The sequence below is a fragment of the Vitis riparia genome, chromosome 15 (genome assembly GCF_004353265.1).
Source record: "Vitis riparia cultivar Riparia Gloire de Montpellier isolate 1030 chromosome 15, EGFV_Vit.rip_1.0, whole genome shotgun sequence".
NCBI classification, from domain to species: domain Eukaryota; kingdom Viridiplantae; phylum Streptophyta; class Magnoliopsida; order Vitales; family Vitaceae; genus Vitis; species Vitis riparia.
Window position 1 is genome coordinate 8,186,849 of NC_048445.1, and position 23,124 is coordinate 8,209,972.

The 23,124-nt window shown below is 31.9% G+C and overlaps 2 protein-coding genes across 2 annotated transcripts; both read right to left on the bottom strand.

Annotated features, from left to right (window-relative positions):
* Window positions 1–4,609: 4,609 nt before the first annotated feature.
* LOC117932616 (annexin D3-like) lies at window positions 4,610–14,307 on the bottom strand. The gene is made up of 6 exons (XM_034853894.1): window positions 14,232–14,307; window positions 13,902–14,047; window positions 5,827–6,054; window positions 5,440–5,647; window positions 5,257–5,351; window positions 4,610–4,873 (listed from the first exon to the last, which is right to left on the bottom strand). The coding sequence occupies exons 1-6, from the start codon at window positions 14,305–14,307 to the stop codon at window positions 4,670–4,672; spliced, it is 957 nt and encodes a 318-aa protein (XP_034709785.1). The 3' UTR covers window positions 4,610–4,669.
* A 5,383-nt stretch (window positions 14,308–19,690) lies between these two features.
* LOC117932760 (annexin D3-like) lies at window positions 19,691–22,468 on the bottom strand. Its single transcript, XM_034854088.1, has 6 exons — window positions 22,393–22,468; window positions 22,109–22,254; window positions 21,522–21,749; window positions 20,574–20,786; window positions 20,395–20,484; window positions 19,691–19,975 (listed from the first exon to the last, which is right to left on the bottom strand). The coding sequence occupies exons 1-6, from the start codon at window positions 22,466–22,468 to the stop codon at window positions 19,769–19,771; spliced, it is 960 nt and encodes a 319-aa protein (XP_034709979.1). The 3' UTR covers window positions 19,691–19,768.
* Window positions 22,469–23,124: the final 656 nt, after the last annotated feature.

The window sequence follows — 23,124 nt, forward strand, 5'->3', positions numbered from 1 at the left end:
AGAACCAAAGCTTTGAAGTCCTTTGCCATAAGCAGATCCGGAACGCAAGGAGTAAAAGATGTCCGAACAAGGCGTACAGGATGGCGACGGAAGTCAATGATCCGGACAACATATCCGAATAGGATATGCTATCGTCCAAGTATGATGTTCACGAGTGCCGTGTGCTTCTCCCTAAGGGAATCCGGATAGGGGAGTGCGCCGCATGTCCTCTTGGGGAATCCAGATGGAGTTGATCTGGATAGCCTTGCGCGCTCCGTGTCATCCGGGAGAGGGGTCCTTACATCTTGCACACGCAGACGGTCCCCCTTGCGCAACATAACTCAGTCCACCCTGGGCGGAATTCTGTGCACCGACATTTTACATCCGGATATCGCACAGCCGGATGGGAGAGGAGGACGTTTCAACTTCTCCGGTCAGACATATCCGGATCCTCTGGTAGCGCCTGCCCGGTCAGACATGCACAACTGCGGTGTTCTCCTGAAGCTTCCTGATATTTCCGACTGACATTTTGAGATATTTTGGGATATTTTGCTTTAGATATTTGATGTCTAAATCCCCAAACTCTCCTTGTAATCCACCTATCATAGGATTCCTTAGTCTTTAAGTAAGTACAAAGGGTGAATAACCTCATATATATTGTTTGTAATTTTCTTTACAAAGATATCAATTATGTAATCAAGGAAGAAATAAATATATTTTAGAGAGCACTTGCTCTGTTTTTCCTTCGTATAATTGTTTTCTCGTTAGTTTTCTTACTAGCCAAACAAGCTTTGAGGAAGTTTCCTCAGAGAATGAGTGGCTAGACTTTTAGTTCCTTGGAGTTAAGGTTGCCGGGAAAGGTTCCAAGTGCAAGAATTAGTAGCTTTGTGGTTTCAGTCTTTAATGAAGAGAAAGTGTGATCCTTTAATGATTTCTATGTTTTTGGTTAACTTAAAACACCTTCAAGTCACTTGAGGCAACACTTGGTAAGGCACGTGATCTCCGTCCATGGAGATGCACTTGTTTATCTCTTGTGAGCTTTTGGAAAGTGATTTGGAGGTGGGATTTTCTAGAATTGCCAACACTTGGTAAGCTTTTGGACTCCAAGGAGACATCCATTAGTGATCTCTTGCGAGCTTGAGAAGGGAAGTCCAAAGTTAAAGATCACCTTGAATGGCAAATGCTAGGTGAGAGACACGAGTCATTGCAAGTTGCATCAGTGAGAGGGAATTAGAGTTGAAATCCATTTAAAGGTTACATCTGTACAGCACCGGTTAGAGAATTGACTATATGTTAATTCTCTAATACGAGTAAATGAACCAAATGACTGGAGCTCTGTTTTTGCATAAGGAACCTCCCCTGTGAACCCAAACCTCCAAGGAATGTTTTTCTTCATAAGTAATTTCCATTACTTTCTTTTTGGTTAGTTTAAGACCAAACCCTTTTCACTCAAACATCTTTATGTTTTCTTTTAAAAGCTAACCTTGAAATGAAAAAGCACCAACTCAGCTTTGAATTGGTATCAGTTGTGAGTTGAAAACCCTTCCCAGTGAACGATCCTAGAGCCACTATGCTATATTAGCTAAGCTATCCTAATGCATGGTGATATAGGTTATAAATTTTGTTGATCACTTCCTCAGTCAAGGAGCACCAGCTGGACATGAATCAGCTGAGACACCAATTGGGAACGAATCAATATGGAATGTACAATTTTATAAGTTTCAACTTCTATAAATTAAAGATAATAATGAGCCGACAATCAAATCAAATTTGAATTATAACAAATTAAAATTTTCAGTAATTCGATTCAAACACGAAATTTTCACATAATTTTTTTCATAATTTCATGTTATGAAAGTATATAAAATTTATATAGCTTTAAACTATGAGTTGTACAAAAAAATTTATATGAATATATAAGATAATAGCTTCAAGTTTTGAAAATTTATTGTAATTATATTGTTCTCTAAGTTACAAGGTAAGAGAATTTATTGTTTATATAATTCTACATATATTATTTAATTATAATTGCATAAAAAAAACTAAACTAAAAATAAAAGTAATACTAAAATCCCATAATATAAATTAATAATAAAAATAAAAGAGAATAATTTTCTCATAACTTCTGATTATAAAATTTTTTATTACAATCAAATGGAATATTTGCATAACTTTAGATTTTGAAATATTTTTTTATATTGCTTTTAGTTGTATAATTGTAAAAAATTGTTATGTACAACTTTCAACCATAGATATACTAAATATTAATGTTTTTTATTATAAAAATATGTAAATGATATCTATTATTCATTTTCATAGCTTTCGCTCCATAAATTATTTTACATGATTTTATTGCAACAAAATGTAAAAATAAAAATTGCCTAACTTCAAACTATAACATATTTTTTCACATAAATTTTGGTCATAAGAATTTCAAAAAATTGTAGAATAAGTCATATAAGTTTCAAATATATATACATAAGACAAATTTAATTGACAATAAAGGAAATCCCTTAGATAATGTTTTAGATTTTTTTTTAAATAAAAATAAAATTATAAAATCTTATCTAATAATATATCTTAATCCTGTACTGATTTAAATTCATTATATTCATAATATAAATGATAATAAATATAATAAATCATTTACCATTGAAAATAAATAAATAATCTTAACTAGGTAGCATGATTGAAAATAAAATCATTATAAAATCTAACCAATAATGAAAATATCGATTTTGACGAATATATCGATAACTCAATTTTATAGATATATCGAAAAATATTTTGACACAAAATATAGTTGAGACAAAATTTTGGAGAAATTTTTTTAAAAATGATATAAAAAGTAATAATCAACATTTTAAAATTGTTTTATTGATATATTCAACAATAATATCACGTATATGAGTAAAAAATATGAATTTTACAAGTATACATTAATTATTAAACTACATTAAATATTATTCAACAATAATATTATAACATATGGTAATAATATTTCCAACTTGAAGATATATTGAATATTAAAATTATAATATATTTAATTCAAATATATTCAATGATATAAAATAAATGATGATACACTTATTGCATCTCGATTTATAATTTTTTTATTTATTTTTAACAACCATTTAAATGAAATTTTAAAATAAAATAATTAAAAATAATTTATTTTTTCCATAGATATTTATATCTATATTTATCAAAATTAAATTATAAAAACAATAATATATAAATCCTAGTGTCAGATTCTTTCTTAGATTTTTTTTTTTTTTAATCTTTTTAGTTTATTTCTTAGACTTTTTTAAAAAATAAAAAAAAATAAAAACAAATGAGGTAGGGTGGGTTAAAGAAGGAAAGAAACAAGGGGCAATGCAAAACATGTTGCGTGTGACAGTGGGCTTGACTGGTGATGGTTGCTGACAAGGAGGTATAGAGGGGTAATTTCGAAAATACAAATATAAACAGTATATAGTGCATGAAACACATAATATTTTTTTCATTACCAGACAAATCTCATATTTCATTTATATGGGTTTCCAAAACCATATATTTATCATATAACAGCTTGTAAACACAACTCTCCTTTGATTTAGGGAATAACCCTTTTCACGTTGTAATTATGACTTGTAGTCTTATCTTATTTAATGATAGCTAGACATGCTACATTAAATTTGCTAATGGGAGGAGGTTGTGCCTAACCAGCCTTTGATCACCAACTAACCCTCCTAAACGCTATGCTTAGAGGAAGGACCTATGACCCTCTTAGTAGGTCATGCACATAGGTGGGTTTGTCCCATGTCCAAGTCTTTCCATGTCATAGGGGCACCACTTGTTAAGCCAATCCAGTCCTAAAAAATTACCAGCTGTCCAAATCATAGGGGCACCACTTGAATATTTGAAGATCGTAGTTTGTCCATATCTCATTTGCTTTCCTAGAAGGTAGCCACCAAACACCCTAGCTTAAGCATCTGGAGACAAAAGACTCTAAAAACTAGAGTTTCAGCTACCGAAGGAAATGATGTAAAATTGGTTATATAGGAGTTTTTAGTGCATTAGTTTGTTTTGGTTTAAGTTAGTAATTTTATTCCATTAATCCTGATTGAGGACTTTTTGTATTTCTTTTGTGACCTTCACTCCATTACACACACATAAGAAGTATAGAAAGGTTTATAAAAGCTATTGATTTTAAACAAACGACATAACAGACTTTACGGTATTTAAGTTGAGTGTTTTTAAGATAACTGTTTTAGAAATTCTTGATCGAGCGCAAAAACGCTCCTTGAGATCGCTCATCATTGTGCATGAGCATTGACAAGGGGCGCTTCAGCAGTAGAAGCACTCAAGCACACTTATTCAACACTCAAAACATTTGGGTTTGGGTTTTCCAAAAATTAAGTCCTAGACATGAGATTTGGCCGTATAGGTTCTAGGACATAAGTCTTAGAGTAACTTCCACTAGGTAAATTTGTGTACCATTTTTCTATGTCGAACTGAAACCAGTAATTAAAATGCGAGGGAAATGGATTCATGCCCCCAAATCTGAATAGGCGAGAAAAGGAGTAAAATAATGAATATCAAGCTAACACTCTTATTTACCAGAATAAATCATGAGTTAATTACTTCCAAAAAGAGCTAGTTTGCAATGTATAGTCAACTATAATAGGCTAAGATTGTGCGGTGAGAATCAAATTCTTGCTCCAATTAAGGTCATCAAGAAGTCCTTGTAGCCCCCTGATGTTTTGCCTACCACTGCATCATCAAGACTTACCTTGTTCATGTTGAAATACTCTTCTTTGATCTTCATCATGTCAATTTCCACTCGAGACAAAATGGCTCTTGCTAATGAATGAACATCTGTCCGATGACCACTGAGGGAAACTCTTATAACCTGGTGATGGTTCAAACAAAGGAAAAAGAAATTTCATGAGAAGCTTAAAGTTTAATATTATCTCTGACAAATACGAAGAAAATCTTTTGATGGAAGCAGTTTAAGAAAAATGACTTTCATTCAGAAGATGAAGTTCTGTACCAACCAGAACCTTTTTATAATTAAGTTTCAAAATCATGTTCCTGTTTAATAACTTTAAGCAAGTTTACTGCCAATCTTCCTTAAGATTACTCCAAAAAGCATCCTATCGCTCTGTTTGGATGGTGACAAAATTTTTTAACCATCATGACACACAATTTGAGACCATAAGAAACACTAAGCATAATACCAAGTCAGGGTAAGCTTAAAAAATTTTATTTTCTTTATTTATATATTTCCATCACCTCGGCAAAGTGTTTCTCGGGAGCATCAATGCATAAAATTACCACCCGCAATAGAGATCCCAAATCATCACTCCCTGAGCTCATAATAGCCTGTCAAGAAGGTATATATGTGTCAACTTTCAGTAAAAGAAAATGGCTAGAATAGATCTGTTAACTAACCATATATAAAAACTGAACCTGGTAGATAAGGAACTTGGTAGTTTTGTTTATACTGCTTAAAAGTTGCTCTGAGCTGGAAGAAATTCCTGGTGCTGAGTATCCACATAACTTCATCACGATCCAATTGCTTCTTTTCAATGGCTTCATGTAGCTTACCAGCCTCAGATTTTGCAACATTCAAATCCACCAATTCTCTATCATACCTGTAGGAGCTCACCAAGCCCAGTAGAAGCTGTGCATGACCCACATTGCAAGTCATTCATAGAAATGCAAATGGTGTGCATAAAGCATAAGTTTAAACCCTAAAACTGAAACATATTTTCTTAATTATTAATAGGACAAAATAAGAAATGACAATGATATCACAAATCCATATATATTTTGACTTGTATATCTAAGAGAGTGTACCACCTTTTGGAGAGACGATGAAACTTTGGATGTGATGGCTTCTTCAAGGGAACAATCAAATAAAGAGCAGTAGGCCTGCCTGACTGCCATTAGATGGTTAGGAGATGATGCGCATGCTATCTCGACAATGACTTGCAGTTGAGTGATGCCCGCCTTCCCCCTCTTCAAGGTCTTCTCTACCAACTTGGCATCCCTTTCAGGCGGTTCTTCCATCCAATAGGACATTGCTTTCTATTATGAAACATTTAATACCTATTATGGTCCCATATACATGGGGTTTAACATGGGGAAGACTAGCTTCGGCGAATTAAATATTTTAGGCTCATAATCATCATTAGATGATGCCAATGTAGATATGCATGAAGGGGACAATCTTTTACCAGAAACACTCTCCTATACTCAACTAGGGATTGAATCCTAATCTGGCTTTAAAGAAAAATAATGAAGGCATAGACAGATGCAAAATGGTATGGGATTTAAGTTCAGGCTCTGTAGAACACCATTCCTTCCTTCAATTTTTGACAGGAATAAAGGGCTGCCACTTTGAGAGAGGGAGAGAGAGAGAGAGAGAGAGAACTCAATTTCTGCGAAGCTAACTAGCCCAATGCCCTTTATATCTATGATAATATATATCAACTGTCATCAACAAATTAGCATGTGCTTCACAATATGATACATAAAACATCAAAATCTTCAGCTTAAACAGCCTTGTTTAGTATCCTTGCAGAACATTTTTTTTTTGTCTAAAAATTAGGAATATTTAGAAGATATATATATTTAGCTGTAAATATCTCTTTATTATCTAGTTGTTAGGAAAATATCCGTATCCTTATTTCTAGGAGTTAGTTTCAATTGTACCAAAAATAGTGGGACTAATTAGCTTATAAAGGCTCGATTGTACTCTTATTATTATGTATGAATGAAATATATATTTCATTAAACAACTTGTAGTGTTTTAGCTTGTATTTCTCTTATTGTTAATTTTCATGGTATGAGAGCTTTTGAAGCTAACAATTAGTTGAGGAAAACAATCGATGACAGGAGCAAGCAATGATGATGACTCTTAGCCAACCTCTAAAATTATTCCCACTGCCTTTCTGACAATCTGACCTTGCAAATCATGACACATAAATTGAACAGAAATTTTTTTCTTTAATGGTTGTGATCCGTTCAAATAGTAATTTGTGGTAAAGGAAAGATTGGCTACCTAGATGGTACCATGTCCCCGCCAAAGAGTGACGATCCCTTATTCTCCAATTGGGATGCTCAAAACTCAATGGTTATAGCTTGGTTAATACACTCAATGGAAGACAGGATTGGAGACACATACCTATTTTATCCGACCACCAAAAGAATCTAGGATGCTATAAATTTGGCATACTTAGACCCTGAATATTCGTCTCAAATGCTTGAGCTACGAAACAAAGCCTGTGACCTACAATAGGGTGAGATAGACGTGACTTAATATTTCAATTCCTTGACCAAATTGTGACAGGAATTAGATTTCTTCAACAATTGCTAGTGGCGTGACCCTAAAAATGTGGTGATGTATTGGAAGATGAAAAAGAAAGACTGAGTCTACAATTTCCTTGGTAGTCTTAACAAGAATCTAGATGGACTGAAGTGAGACTTGCTGGAATGAAACCATTTCCGTCCATTGAAGAAGCCTTTGCAACAGTTCAACATGAAGAAACTCGCAAATGTGTTATGCTAGGAAATTCATCAGCTCGTATCATGGAAAATTCTACTCTTGTTGTTTGTCGATCAAACACCCAAAAGAATGGATAGTTGTGGTGTGATCATTGTCAAAAACCACTTCATACCAAAGATAATTGCTGAGAAATCCATGGTAAACAAGTTGATTAGGTACCAAGGAGTGCAAGAGGACGATTTGACACAAAAGGTCTCCATATAAGTCAAAAGCTAGAAACGTCAAAAGACACATGCACTTGATGTCACTCTCACCAAAGAACAAATGGAGTATCTCAACAAAATAATATATGGAAATCAAATATCTAGTACCTTACTAATGGTGTAAAAATGTATTCCCCTAACTACTTTCAGTGGTTTGACTAGGAAAAGTGAACTACGGATCATAAACTCTGGGGCTACAGATCACATGATGGGTTGTGAGAAATTATTCTCCTCTTATACTCCATGATCCAGGAATCAGAGAGTCAAATTTGCAAATGGATCCTATATGACTAGCTGGAATTGGCAACATTGAGATAAGTCCTATGATCTCACTTAAGGAAGTTCTTCATGTGTCAATTTTGTCTTACAATTTAATTTCTATTAGTAAAATTACTAAAGAGTTGAATTGTTTGATAAAATTTTCTCCTACCGATTGTGTTGTTTTTGACGACCGAATCTTGGGAAGGACGGTTGGCAATGCTAAGGAGTTTAACGGATTATACCACTTTGAGAAGAATTTTTTGGTGAATGGTCAAGCTCATAATGCGGTGTGCAATCTCTCTTTCTCTCATGTGAAGATCAAATAATATTTTTCCATCGTGGCCTAGGACATCCAAATTTCTTGTATTTAATACATCTTTTTCCATTATTGTTTAAAAATAATGACTCATTTCAATTCGAAGTTTGCCAATTAGCAAAATACAAGCATGTTTCCTATTTTTCTCATTTATATCGTGCTTCAAAACCTTTTGCATTGATTCATAACAATATTTGGGGTCCCCCTCGTGCCGAGAGTCTTACTAACAAATGTTGGCTTATTACATTTATTGATGACCATACTTAATTGTGTTGGGTTTATCTTTTGAAAGATAAATTTGAAACAAAAAAAAATAAAAAATAAAAGTCTTTAAAAACTTCCATAGTTTGGTAAAAACTCAATACAACAAAGACATCAAGGTTTTTCATACTGATAATAATACAAAATACTTTAATTCTATACTGAATGAGTTTCTTATCAAACATGATAATTCATCAAAGTTCTTATATCAACACTTCACAACAAAATGGGATTTCAGAAAGAAAAAATTGTCATTTGTTAGAAGTTGCTAGGTCGTTATTGTTTCAATGTGATGTTCCAAAATATCTTTAGGGGGATGTCATTCTTATTGCATGTTATTTAATAAATTGCATGTCGAGTTGTGTTTTAAATTACAAAACTCCATTAAACTATCTTTAAGAGTTCTATCCAAAGTCTTGCATGTTTTCAAGTCTTGATCTCAAAATTTTTGGGTGTTTAGAGTTTGTCCACAACCATGATCCATCCTGTTCAAAATTGGATCCTAGGAATACTAGTGTATTTCCTTGGATATTCAACCACTCAAAAAGGATATAAGTGTTATTTCAGTGAGAAACGAAAATATTTCATATCTCTAAATGTAACATTTTTTTTAAGACACTCATTTTTTTTAGAAAAAATTACGGGGGAGAATTCAAGTGGAAAATTTTTTAACAAAAAGAATTTTTTGGAAGGAAATTTGGAGAGAACCAGATCATGTATGCCTCACCTAATTTCGAACTTTGTGGCATATGAACACTTATCTTCCTTAGTTTAGTCACTTTGCACTAATCTTTTAGATGAAGATATTCGAAAGAATGTGGAAGAGGCATTGAAGAATCCAACTTGGAAACAGGCTATCATGGAGGAAATGGAAGCCCTAGAATAAATAGAACATGGGACATAGTTCAAAATCCTAAAGAGAAAATACCAGTGGAATCTAAATGGGTATTCACCATCAAATACAAAGTTGATAGATTAATTGAACAATACAAAGCAAGGCTTGTAGCGAAGGGGTATACTCAGACCTATGGGATTGATTATTATAAAATATTTGCTCCTGTTGTCAAATTAAACATTGTTAGAGTTCTTTTCTTACTTACAACAAATCTAGATTGGACTCCCCAATAGATGAATGTGAAAAACACATTCCTTAATGGCGAATTGGAGGAAGAAGTTTATATAAACCTTTTGGTTAGATTTGACAAGGAAAGCAAAGTTGGAAAAGTTTGCAAACTCGGAAAGTCACTCTATGGCTTGAAACAATCAACTCATGCATGGTTCAATCGTTTTTCAAAGTCTGTACATTATCAAGGATACACTCAAGCTAACTTAGACCATATGTTATTTTTTAAGCATAAAAATGAGAAGGTAACTATTCTCACAGTTTATGTGGATGATATCATCTTAACTAGTAATGACAAGGGAGAAAGAGAACAATTAAAGAAAAAGCTAGCTTTGGAGTTTAAGATGAAGGATCTAGGAAGCTTACATTATTTTCTCAAAATGGAAGTTGCAAGGAGCCATGAGGGAATCTCAATATCTCAAAGGAAGTATGTTTTAGATCTCTTAAAGAAAACAAGTATGATTGGTTGCAAACCGACTAATACACCAATGGATCCAAGTACCAACACTAGTAGAAAAAATGCAATTTATGGCACTTGATTCCTTGGCGCCTCTAAAAAGTGTCAAGGAATTGGGTCAACCTTGGCGCTTGTAGAATATTTATAAACCTAGGCGCTTCTAAACCATATATATTTGATTTAATGACACTTTTTAAGTTGATGCTTTTGGAAGTGTCATGGTTGGAAATGGAAGGTAACCTTGGCACTTTTATAAGTGTCATTGAAATGGAGTTCAAACATTGGCACTTATATTAAGCGTCATTGAATTTACTAGTATATATTTCTTTCTTTTTCCTCATCCTAACACATTACACTCTCATCCTAACCCTTGGAGCCCTAAGCCAGGACAATCACCCACATCTTCAACCACCACCAGCACTAATCGATGAGAAAATGTTATGAACATGTTGAAGGTACTCTCATTTCATTTCTTTTTGGTTTGTTTGCTTACCTAGAAAATGAGAGAAAAAACCATAAATTAGGTTTAAATTTTTTGAATCTAAAATCTTGAAATTTTTTTAATCCAAAATCTTGAATTGGTTGATTGGATTGTTTCAGTTATATATAACTTTCTGATTTTTATGTTTGATTAAGAAAAGGGTGAGAGGGATTTGAAAAATGCAGAGGCCCTATTTTCCTAAACCCTAACTCTTTAAACAATCCATTATTGAGGCTTTCTCCATTATAAGGAACCTCGGGGTGCACTTGTTTTATCCATTACCAGCTTCTAGAATTGATTGCCTTTTTTCTTGGTTTCTCGATCCACTTTACTTAACACCTCTGGTGCTGCTCCTGGAAGGGGCAATCAGTGTATAGAATGATGCCAGTTGTTGAAATATGTTTCACTTGTCCAATAAATGGTTGAATTTTTGTTTAAGGTTTGGAGTAACACCATTGAGTCCATTATGCAAACAATTTTTATTTCAGAATTTCTTAATTTTTTGAAATGTTTTATGTGCAGTGTCTGGGTTGCATGCAGACCACCAGGCTATGCTTTTATCGACTTTGATGACCGTATGTTTTAAAGATTTTCTTGTAATGGTGTTTATTGTTCTTGAATTTTCTCTATGCTTGAACCCCATGCCAACAACCATTTCATCTCCTTTCTCTAATTTCTGGACAAGTTTGTCTTCCTCTTCACCTCAATAATTATTATTAATTTTCATGCTATTCAGGGTTGGAGACCTAATAATAAGAAAGAATATTTTGTTCTGTGTTCGGTTTTGGGGATTTTTGGGTTTCATGTTGTTGTGTTTCGATCGTGTTGATGGTTTTGTTTATATGATGAGAGGAATGCTAGATAATGACCAGGTACACCAGGTCCAAAGTAATGGGTTATATCCCATTGGTCATTGCCTTGTGTGAAGAGATATCTGAGTAGAAGAAATTTATCTCTTAATGACTTCATCAATTGAGTTCAAACATAATTTAGTTTTTCTATTGGCATAATTATGTCGTTAATTGAACTCACTTTATGGGACATCTCACCATCTCACACAAAAGCCCCCCAAAATACAGAAGAAAAGAGATCAGTGCAAGGGGCACGTGATTCCTTAAAACTACAAGATGCATATCTAGATTGGTAGTTATTATTATTATTAATTTTTGATAAGCAAAAGAGCAATAGAATGGGTATGAATTTGAATTTGCGCTAGCTTTGATTGGGATAAGAGGTGTAAAGGATTTTGATCAATAGAATGGGTATGAATTGGAATTTGCGCTAGCTTTGATTGCTTTTTTTATAGTGAAAAAGACTTGTAATTTTTTTTCCCTTTAAGATTATTGGCTACCAAATTAAAAATTATTGAATTTGCATATACCAAACTTGGTATTAGATAAGAATTGCATAACAAAGTTTTCTCTTCTGTTAAAATAATTGTTTTGCAAACGATGGAATTCCATATCTATGAGTAAATTGATTGTACTCTTAGAGTGATCAGTTGGAAAGATGATGGTGATAAGGTCTTCATTACCTATTTCTTCCAACTTAACTTAAATATATTCTTTTACTCTTTCTAGTGTGATTCTGTATTCTGATTGTCTTCTAAGCCTCTATACAACAACTTAGAATATTTTCCATATTTTATAGTATCTTTTATTTGATAATTCAGCTCATGTTTATCCTTTTAGTTTCTTTCCCTTTGTCATCCTCTAATTTTTCCTTATTGTCTTCGGCCACTTGAATTCTTGATATAAATCTTTGGGAGTTTTTTTTGCATAATGATAGTTAAAAAAATATTAATTGAATTTTTTTTTTTAAAGAATTAGATGATTTTTAATATTAAAAAAATAAAATTTTAAAAAAATAATTTTATTGTTTAAAAAAATTAGTGATTTTAATATTTAAAAGTTATTTATGAATATCTTATCAACTTGAAAAGGTAATTTGTAAACTATTTGAAAATTAAGACAATATTTTTCTATTATGGAGATTAATTTGATTTAATTATAAAACGATCAAATTTTAAATTTGTAATTTTAGCAATTATTGATTTTAATATTTAAAGGTCATTTATGACTATCTTATCAAACTTGGAAATGTAATTTGGAGAGCGTTTGAAAACTAAGATAATATTTTTCCATTTATGAAGATTAATTTGATTTGATATTTAAAATTTTAAAATATAATTTTATCCGAAAAGGTAATTTGGAAAGTGTTTAAAAAGTAAGACAATATTTTTTTACTTGTGGAGATTTCTTTGATTTTATATTAAATAAATCAAAATTTTAAAATTTAATTTTATTGTTTGAAACTTTTAATGATTTAATTTTAAATTTAAAAGTCATTTTTTTTACTTGTGGAGATTTCTTTGATTTTATATTAAATAAATCAAAATTTTAAAATTTAATTTTATTGTTTGAAACTTTTAATGATTTAATTTTAAATTTAAAAGTCATTCATGACTACCTTATCAACTTGAAAAGGTAATTTGGAGATTGGTTGGAAAGTTAGATAATATTTTTCTATTTATGGAGATTAATTAATTTGATTTGACTAATATTTTAAACTTTCCTTTTAATATAAAATTTTAATAGCTTCTAAGTAAAAGGTCATATAAGTCTTTATACTTCATTTTTTGATCGTCACCTCTTCAGGGAAAAGATTGATAAAGGAGTTGTTTGCATAACTTATATTGCTACAACCAAGTAGGTTGCTGATGTGTTGACAAAAGGCCTAAGTAGGCCACTATTTGAAAAATTGATAGATAAGCTGGGGATGTACAATTTCTACAATCCAGCTTAAAGAGTGTAGGAATATTTAGAAAATTTATATATTCAGTTGTAAATATCTCTTTATTTTCTGGTTGTTAGGAAAATATTTGTACCCTTAATTCTAATAGTTAGATTCAATAGTATCCAAAAGCCTATAAAGGCCAGATTGTACTCTTATTATTATGTATGAATGAAAAATATATTTCATTAAAGAACTTGCAGTGTTTTGATCATTGTATTTCTCCTATTATTAGTTTTCATTAATCAATTTGTCCTTAATTCTATTTTTTATATATGAGAATGATCATCATATATCTGGAGTCTACCTAGATGTGTCCCCATTTAATTGATTACCTATGCTTGATATCGTTTTTCATGCTATGGAGCCATCTAATTTGGCCTAACTTAATTCCTAATAGCTAGCGATGGTTGAAGGTTAAAAATTTTTTGTTCATAAAATTAAAACAGAGAAGTATATGAAAACAAAGTACCCCAAGTACACCAGAGAGTGCAGATTGAAGACAATGAATGATGGATTCTTTAAAAAGCTGTTGATAAGTCTCTTTGATCTTCTTCCTTTGAACTGCTTTTCTGTGTCCCAATATCCATATTATCACTTCCTGATCCACTCCCCACCCTACGTACAAACAAGCATATAAATAAATAATAATCATAATAATAAAGTAGTTTGCTATATATATATATATATATATATCATTCTGAGCTATATACCTTCTAACACTGTTGATGAAAAATGAAAAAACCTAAGGAAGAAGATGAAGAGAAATGAAAGAAAGAAGAAAAAGAAGAGGGATAGAAACCTTGTAAAGCTACTCTAAGTCTCTCACTGTCTTGGGTTGGAGAAGAGACTACATCAGGCAGTCTAAGTGTGGCCATTTTTCATATTTTTCTTTACCAAAATGAGAACCACTCTTTATAGAGAAAAGCTTGTGTTATTCATTTACTTAATTGTTCTCCTTTTTGAGAAAGATCCATTGTGTCAACCCCTTTTTTCCTCTGTCTTTCTCTCCCTTCTTTATTCTTATTCTTTTTCTATTTCTTTTTTGTTTTTTCCTTTTCACTTCTGATGGGAAACCAACAAGTAATCTTCATCGCAATGTAAACAACTCATCAAATGAAATCCTTAAAAGAGGATTCCCCATATGAGATTCATATCTTACGAATACCTTTTATTTTACAAGAGCATTATATGATGTGTAGGAGATGCCATTATTTTCCTCTATCTTTCTCTCCCTTCTTTATTCTTATTCTTTTTCTATTTCTTTTTTGTTTTTTCCTTTTCACTTCTGATGGGAAACCAACAAGTAATCTTCATAGCAATGTAAACAACTCATCAAATGAAATCCTTAAAAGAGGATTCCCCATATGAGATTCATATCTTACGAATACCTTTTATTTTACAAGAGCATTATATGATGTGTAGGAGATGCCATTATTTTCCTCTGTCTTTCTTTCCCTTCTTTATTCTTATTCTTTTTCTATTTCTTTTTATTTTTTCCTTTTCACTTCTGATGGGAAACCAACAAGTAATCTTCATCGCAATGCAAACAACTCATCAAATGAAATCCTTAAAAGAGGATTCCCCATATGAGATTCATATCTTACGAATACCTTTTATTTTACAAGAGCATTATATGATGTGTAGGAGATGCCATTGCTGACATCATGGAAACAATTTGAAGGTTTGCATATCCAAAATGAAAGGCTGGAAGAAAAAGTGTATAAAAAAATATAAAAATTACAAATATGATGATAATTTGAGAAAAATATTATTTGAAATTAATGCTTGTTGGACGACAAAATAAATGGAGGAAAAATGTATTCCATCTATTTTTTCGTCAATTTTTTTTTTTTTGCTAAGTCAAATAAATTAATTTGCCCATTAACATACAAATGCCCAAATTTCTAATGTCAAAAGTTACAATTTATAAATTTTTCTATTCATCAAAAAATAAAATAATTACGTTACAAAGAAAGTAATGTCAAAAGTTGGCATTCATCAAACAAGTTGAATGAGCCTTCACAAAGAAAGAAGGGTCCATTTGAGAGACTTTTGAAGGTCGGTGTATCAAAGCAATTTTTTACTTTATTAATTTCATTTCATGTTTAATAAATTCACTATGTGATTGATGTGGTGATAATTATAAAGTATATAAAATCTAGAAGGAATTAGTCTTACATTTGATGTGCAGGTTAAGGAAGAATCGTTCAAATCCGATTAGATCAAGCTTGGTTGGAAAATCTCTATTACAATATAGGTTGGTGAGACTTGAATTGACTTCCAAATGGACCAACTTTCATTTTATAGCTTTATTGTATATGTTTTCACTTAATATAACGACTAGGCCTAACCCCATTTGGGATTTGTGAAATCCAATTGAAGTTGAAAGAGAATTGGACAAATCAACATAGTATACACCTGTGACAGAGCATGATAAAAGTATATTGCTTCCCTTTAAAAGGGAGAAAAATATCATTTGGGGAACTGAAACAAAAAAAAAAAAAAAGAATACATAGCTTTGAAATAGTTGCAACTTAAGTTTCCAAATCAAATTGCTTTTGAAGATGCATGAGAAGTGAATTTATTATGCAAATAATGATGTGGAAAGGGGAAATTGTTTATAGTTTGAATTATATTAGTTTTATAACATTATAAAAGAAAAAAAATTTCTTTTCTTTTCTTATAGATTTTTGAAAAAAAAAATCCAAGCTAGGGAGACCAATATTTTGCACAATTCTAGAGATTAATTGTATGCAAAATAGAGTAGTAGAAACAAATGTAATGTCTGAATCAAGAGCAATTGTATGCAAATATAATTAAGTTTGGAGATAAGTTATTCAAATGATGGCTCTTAGAACAAGTCATAGGGTATGATGTTGAATGCAAAAAAAGATTTGGTCTACTATTGCCAAATGCTAAATGATTTTCAAATAAAGTGGTCAAAACTTGATTTGACAAGTGGTATCACAATTAAAGGTCATGTGAGCATCATGGTGAGGGAGGAATTATTGGGGTGCAATAATACCACTCTTGAGCTCAAAAATGGGTCAACTAAATCATGATTCTTAAAATAGACGTGTATAGTGTGATGGCATCATAGAAATCTTTCAAGCAACCTAGGGGTTTGAGGTAGGTTGATGTTCCATAATAAAATGAAAATATATATAAATGAATTAATGAAATTTTAGTTCTTATTCTAAGTTGTTTGTTTCAAGGATATTTTTACATGATTTAAGTCTTCCAAGTAAATAGATCCAAGATAGATTAACATTTTCAAAGGGTAAACTTTCTGGAAAAGTAAAAGGTGATGGGATTTATGGGAGTGCAATAATGTATGGGAAGATTGTTTCCACCTTTCCTTTGGCTTAGAAAATCTTTAAGGGTCCCAAAGAATGTTTTGTAAATCAAAACGGGTATCATAAATCTAGGTGCATGAAGCTGTTATTTAATTTACACACTTTCAAATTTATGATTTTTAAAAATAAAGTAAAGTAAAATTCGTTGCCGTTTGAAAGGTATTATAGCTACTTTCACATGCACTTTATTCCTTTTTCTTTTTATCATTACTAAAGCTATATGTAAGAGGTATAAAGTTACTTAGTTCCCAAGCAAACGAGTTAACAATGGAATAAATAGACATTAGGATTAATGCTCTTTCTTCTAACCCAAGAAAAGAAAGCTTAGGTCTTCTAACTTCGAAAAAGTGAATATGAACGCTCGGAAGGACCATGGAACCCTCATTAGGATTAATTTGGTCTTTCTACAATTGCTCCATAGTGCTTTAATGATAATTTTTTTTTTTAAATAGTTTAGTTATGAATACTTGACCAATGTTTACCCTATAATTCCACTAGCAAGCAATATGTCCTAGGAAATATAATTGGACAATCATTTTCAAAAAAAATACTAAGAACTAAGGGGAGAAGAAAAAAATAAGAAAGGATTGTAGTCGTAATTGAATTATAAAAATCTAAAATAAATTTTAAAAATAAATAAGTAATTTAATTAAAGTAATACAACACCTAAAGATAATTTTCATTATTTAAAAGAAAAAAACAATTTTCATGTGGTAAGACTTTATCTATATGGTACCAAAATCAAATCAACAATTTATCATTAACATGGTCTTGTATTAGAGAATAAATTCAATATGAACTATATTCCACAACCTAAAATAAATTTCTAGCAACTTCATGAAAATATCAACAAATTGAATTGATTGGTTGAAGGAAAATAAAATATGGGAATTAAACTACGTTAAATCTTTTTGTATACAAAATGAAAATAAAAATTTTATGATTTTGGATTAATGTCATTGAAGCAAGATTAGACAGTCCAAGGTGCCTTTGCTTGGAATACCTTTGATTCTAATTAAGGAGTCTTGTGATAGTACATGGTGAGAAGATCCCTTGGTTTGGATGAGATTTTATTTTAGTATTTGGCTAAAATTAATTTTCAATTTCTAAAAACTCAATATTGTTACATTCTATACAACATACATTTCTTAAAATTTGGTGTAATCTTTGGTTTTTGTGAACTTAATATATATGTCGAGGGCAAGTGTGGACAGTCCCACTTGAAGTTAATTAAGAATCAAAACCATAGTATTGACCATGGAATTTTTTTTATAAAGGTTAAAGCCACTTGTTATAATACAAGGTGATAACATTGATTTTTTAAAAATATTTTTTAAAAAGTAAGGACTTTGGTCACCAAAATTCAATAAATTTTGTTGTCACATTCTATTACATACACATACCAATAATCAAGATATCCAACACAACGTTAAAAGATGAAATCGTAAAGCTGCTCCGTATAACTACATTATATTTTTGGCCATGATTCATTTAACTATAAATAAAATCTTTCTATCATATAAATAGATATAGGGTTCAAGATCATAAAATGAAAATGAATTTCACTTATTGAAAGATTAAGAATATAGACCTTTAGATGTTATATTTTGGTGGTTGGAAGATTTCTTTTATCAAAAACAAAAACATTTAATTATTAATTAGATAAAGAACCATGAAAATGTCTTCCCCATTGTAATAATCTTGTAACACTTTATTAAAAGCAAGAAATATATTACAACCATCAATTCCTCCTAGAAGTAGAATATTCTCAAAAAAGAGATCAAATATTTTGTTTACCTCTCTATCAATGATTAGGCCACTTGATTAACTAAGTAAAGAATCCGATAGAAGAAGCATCACATCTCTAAGGTAATATCAAAGACTTAGGAAGACCTCTCATATAACTTTCATAGAACTCTTTTTTCTTCTTTATTAAAGATATTACTATCCTCGAATCTTCCTCTACTAGAATATTAGAGAGATCCTCAACTTTTGGTATTGTTTAACCTTCCAATAAAGCTAAATTAAGTCTCTTACTCAATGGCTAGTTCTTCTCCAACATATTTCAAGAGGGTTAGTACTAGTGTTCCAACATGATTCATGGTATGCACATAGGAGTTCGCTCAAATATCACACAAGTTGTCGAGCAAGAGGATGAAGAAAAATAGAATAAACTCCACAATGACTTAAAGGTGCTTAGTCTATCATAAAAACTGTTCTAATTATATTTCTTTTTAGTCCATAATAAGATAGTACTAGCAATGCACCAAATAACTTTATACATCTAGGAAAGCTTCCAAAGAATTGATCAAAAGTAGTTAGCATCTCCACCACACTTCTAGTTGGAACTCAATCAATCCCTATAAGTTTCAACATTCAATGCCATAATGTCAATACCACATCGAGCAATGTAGACATAGATGATCCATTAATTCCCTTCTCTTCTTATGCGTAACACATCACTCTGAGTTGTGGTTCTTGTAAAGTCTCCTCTTCTATTGCAATTCTTTTGTATCAACCTTCTATTTACCACCTGCCATGTGAAGGGCTTAACTTTTGAATGAGTTTTAGATTTTTAGACAATTTGTAAGGGCAAAGAGATCATTCAAGTTAATGAGACCAAAAGAGCTTTAATTAAAAAAGGATGAATTGAAGTAGAGGATATCAAGGATCGAACCCTCTCATAAGGAAAAGTGAATGACAAATATGGATTGACTAAAATCAACATCAAAAGAGTAAATTAATTATTCTATTTCATGGTCCAAAAGGCTTCGAAGGTTGGAAATGGCTGCTTAATTAGTTTGATTGGCTGATTAAGACCATATATATACTTGGGTTTAAGGTCAAACTTTTAAGATAAACATTCAGAAGGTTCTTATAATTCAACTTTTGCGGGCTACAATGGGAATTAAGGAAATATATCCCGAATAAAGCCAGTTTTCCGTGATTTAGAACAACAGCAAACACTTGGTCGAGAGAATCAAATTTTTGCTCCAATTAAGGCCATCAAGAAGCTTTTGTTAACCCCTGATGCATGACGTCTAACTACATCATCGAGACTGGTGTTGTTCATTTTGAAGTACTCTCCTTTGATCTTCGTCATATCAATTTCAGCCCGAGTCACAATTGCTCTTGTCAATGAATCTTCATCTCTAGACCAGTACCCACCAATGGAGGCTCTAATGACCTGATGATGGATCATGCAATAGAGAAAGATAATGCTCATGAGAAGCTTACATATTAAGCTTTAATAAAAGAAATACGAACTTTCATGGAAGAAGAAAGTCTTCCATTGGAATAGTTTCAGACCTTCTTGAACATCCAATGGCATGCATTAAAGCAACTTCAACAAACGTTTAGAAGTTGCTTATGTGCACACCTGAATTGACTCACAAATGGCAAAACCACATTAATCTTGTTGTGTTTGGTTTGCTGAGACAAAAAAAGGGAAGAGAAGAGAATTTTTTTTAGCCTAACAATAGTTTGGAACAAGATTAACAACTTGGATTTCTATTTTTTTCAGGAACCAATACAACATCAAAGGTAAGATCCAAAGTTCTAAGGTCCAAAGTTTTTCTTCTCTTCCCTTAACTATTTTTCCATCACCTCAGCAAAATGTTTCTCTGGGGTAACAATGCACAAAATTACTCCTCGCAATATAGAGCCCAAATCACCATTTCCACTACTACTAATGGCCTGTCAAAAATTTACAAAAGTTCATTTTTAGTATTAAAAAAAAAGGAAAAAAAGGAATTAATCTACCTATTGATTGTCTAGAAGTAAACCTGATCAATAGCAACTTCGTAGCTTTGTTTGTAGCACACAAAAGTTGCTCTAAGTTGAAAGAAATTCCTTGTTGTCAGTGTCCACACAACATCATCATGATCTAATTGGTTCTTTTCAATGGCTTCATGTAGCTTAGCTGCCTCATATTTTGCAAGATTAAAGTCCACCAATTCTCTATCATGCCTGTATGAGCTCACTAGACCCACTAGAAGCTGTGCATCACCCACAATACAAGTCAATCTAGGAAGTGAAAACGTATAATGCTAGAAGATTATAACAATGTTATATATAAATTATACCAACCCATTTCCTCCCATATAAATAGTATCTGCTTTGTACTTAATGAATACACATGGTTTTAAAACGTGTCTACACTAAGAGGAGTCTACTATATATATAATGTCTAAAAAATTTTCCTATGTTGGATGTGTGGTATTATAATCACCCTACCACCTTGGCAGACACAATGTCCTTGTTATGTCATTTGCACAAGTTTGTGAAGCCAAATAAATGGGCATCCCTTGTAGAATCAGACAAACAAAGTCACACACCAGGATTAAGAGTCACCTTTGATATTAGTCCATAACATGCTCCCATATACATATTGTTTGCTCTGGGTTTAATAAGTTATTGGAGCTTTAAAACACATTTATACCATTAAGAGAATTTCAATTTATATATATAGCATTGGGAACTTTTTCATATGTGGGAAATCACATAAATAGCACACATAATGGTCCTTGTATCATATGCATAACTCCTATGTATTAGGATTAAGCTTATTTTGACATCTTTTCTGTTGATGAAAAGTCCTGAATTTGAAATGGTAAGCCCAATATTAATGATAAGTAATCATGGTGAAATGATACTGTCAAAGCTGTAACTTAAATTAGTTTGATATAATATTATTGACTCAAATTAATTAATAGTCTAACATGACATATCACCTTTTGGAGAGAAGTTGAGATATTGGATGTGATGTCTTCTTCCAGAGAGCATTCATATAAAGAGCAGTAAGCCCGCCTCACTGCCATTAGATGGTCCGGGGATGATGCACATGCTATCTCTACCAATACCTGCAACTGATTTATTTTCTTCCTCTTCCTTTTCAAGGCATTGTTTGCCAATATCGCATCCCTTTCTGGGGCTTCATTCATCCACAAGATCATTGCTGTCTGTTATCAAACATTCATTATATAGTTATGAATAACTCATTCATCAATTCGTACATGACTAAGAACTATGTAAAAATTTGAACCATTTATAGGTCCATAATTATTGATAAGTTGTACCAATCTGGAGATCCAAGGGACAATAAGATTTGTCAGAGGGAAAGAAAACTAATCTATTTTTAAGAACATTTCATTCTATTAGAATGATAGTCATAAATCTACCATATTATCTGACCAGCTCCATTCAAACTATTGATTAGACATGTAATTAGAACCATTAATTGCCATTCATATAGCTCATGTATATAACCAAAATCAAACATCCTCCATAAAATTGGGGCTAAGGTATGAACACAAAGTACCTTGAGCACACCAGAAAGTTTAGATTGAAGATGATGGATGATGGACTCTTTATAAAGCTGTTGATATGTGTCTTTGATCCGCTTCCTTTGGATTGCATTCCTGTGTCCCAATATCCATACTATCACTTTTTCATCCACTTCTCTCCCTACCCATATCCATAGAACCAAGAAAAAAGTAACCAAGAGGATTTGAACTTCATACAATCATTACATTATGTTGGTTTATATGCATCAAAAAAATGAACAGATAAATGAAGGCAGAAGAAAAGAAAAAGAAGAAAGACCTTGTAAAGCTAGATTAAGTCTCTCACTATCTTGGGCTGGAGAAGGAATTGAATCAGGCAGTCTAAGTGAAGCCATTCTCATGTTTTTGCTTTGGCAAAGCTAGAAATAGACTCAACTTTATATAGAAAAGATGCTATTGGGTCACCTTTAGGAAAGAAGCATTTGTGTCAACACCTTTTCCCTCGTCTTTTTTCATGGGAAATACTGGAAGGTCAAGTATTAATCTATAATGCAATGCTACTCTCTACCAATTCTTTCAAGTGGATCTTTAAGGAGTATATGGTATATATACTCTTTGTTTTATAAAGAGAAATTTTACACTATCAGAGGAGCAATTCAGTAGATTCACTTGGATCTTAAAAATTGTGAGAAGAAAGAAATATGTTAGGTGTTACTACTTACTGGAATGGTTATTTCTTTTGGCTTATTTGCTTTTTTCATTGCATTAGAACCTCATTTGTCTATTTCCAACATCAACTGATTAATGTTGGTTGGACCTGTTATGTGGAACTACCTTTACCTCCTATTAGCTTAGGCTTTAGGGAGTGTATATGGTCTCGCATCATTTGGTTTCAAAGCGAGATTGGGCTTCAGTAATTGAAACATAAATATGGGCATTAACAATTTACTAAGGATTTTTGGCATAGGACAAACAAAAGTCCAATGTCCCACATTGGCTGGCTGCTAACATTGATTGAGCCTTATTTGCTTAGGTACTCTACCTTTCATTA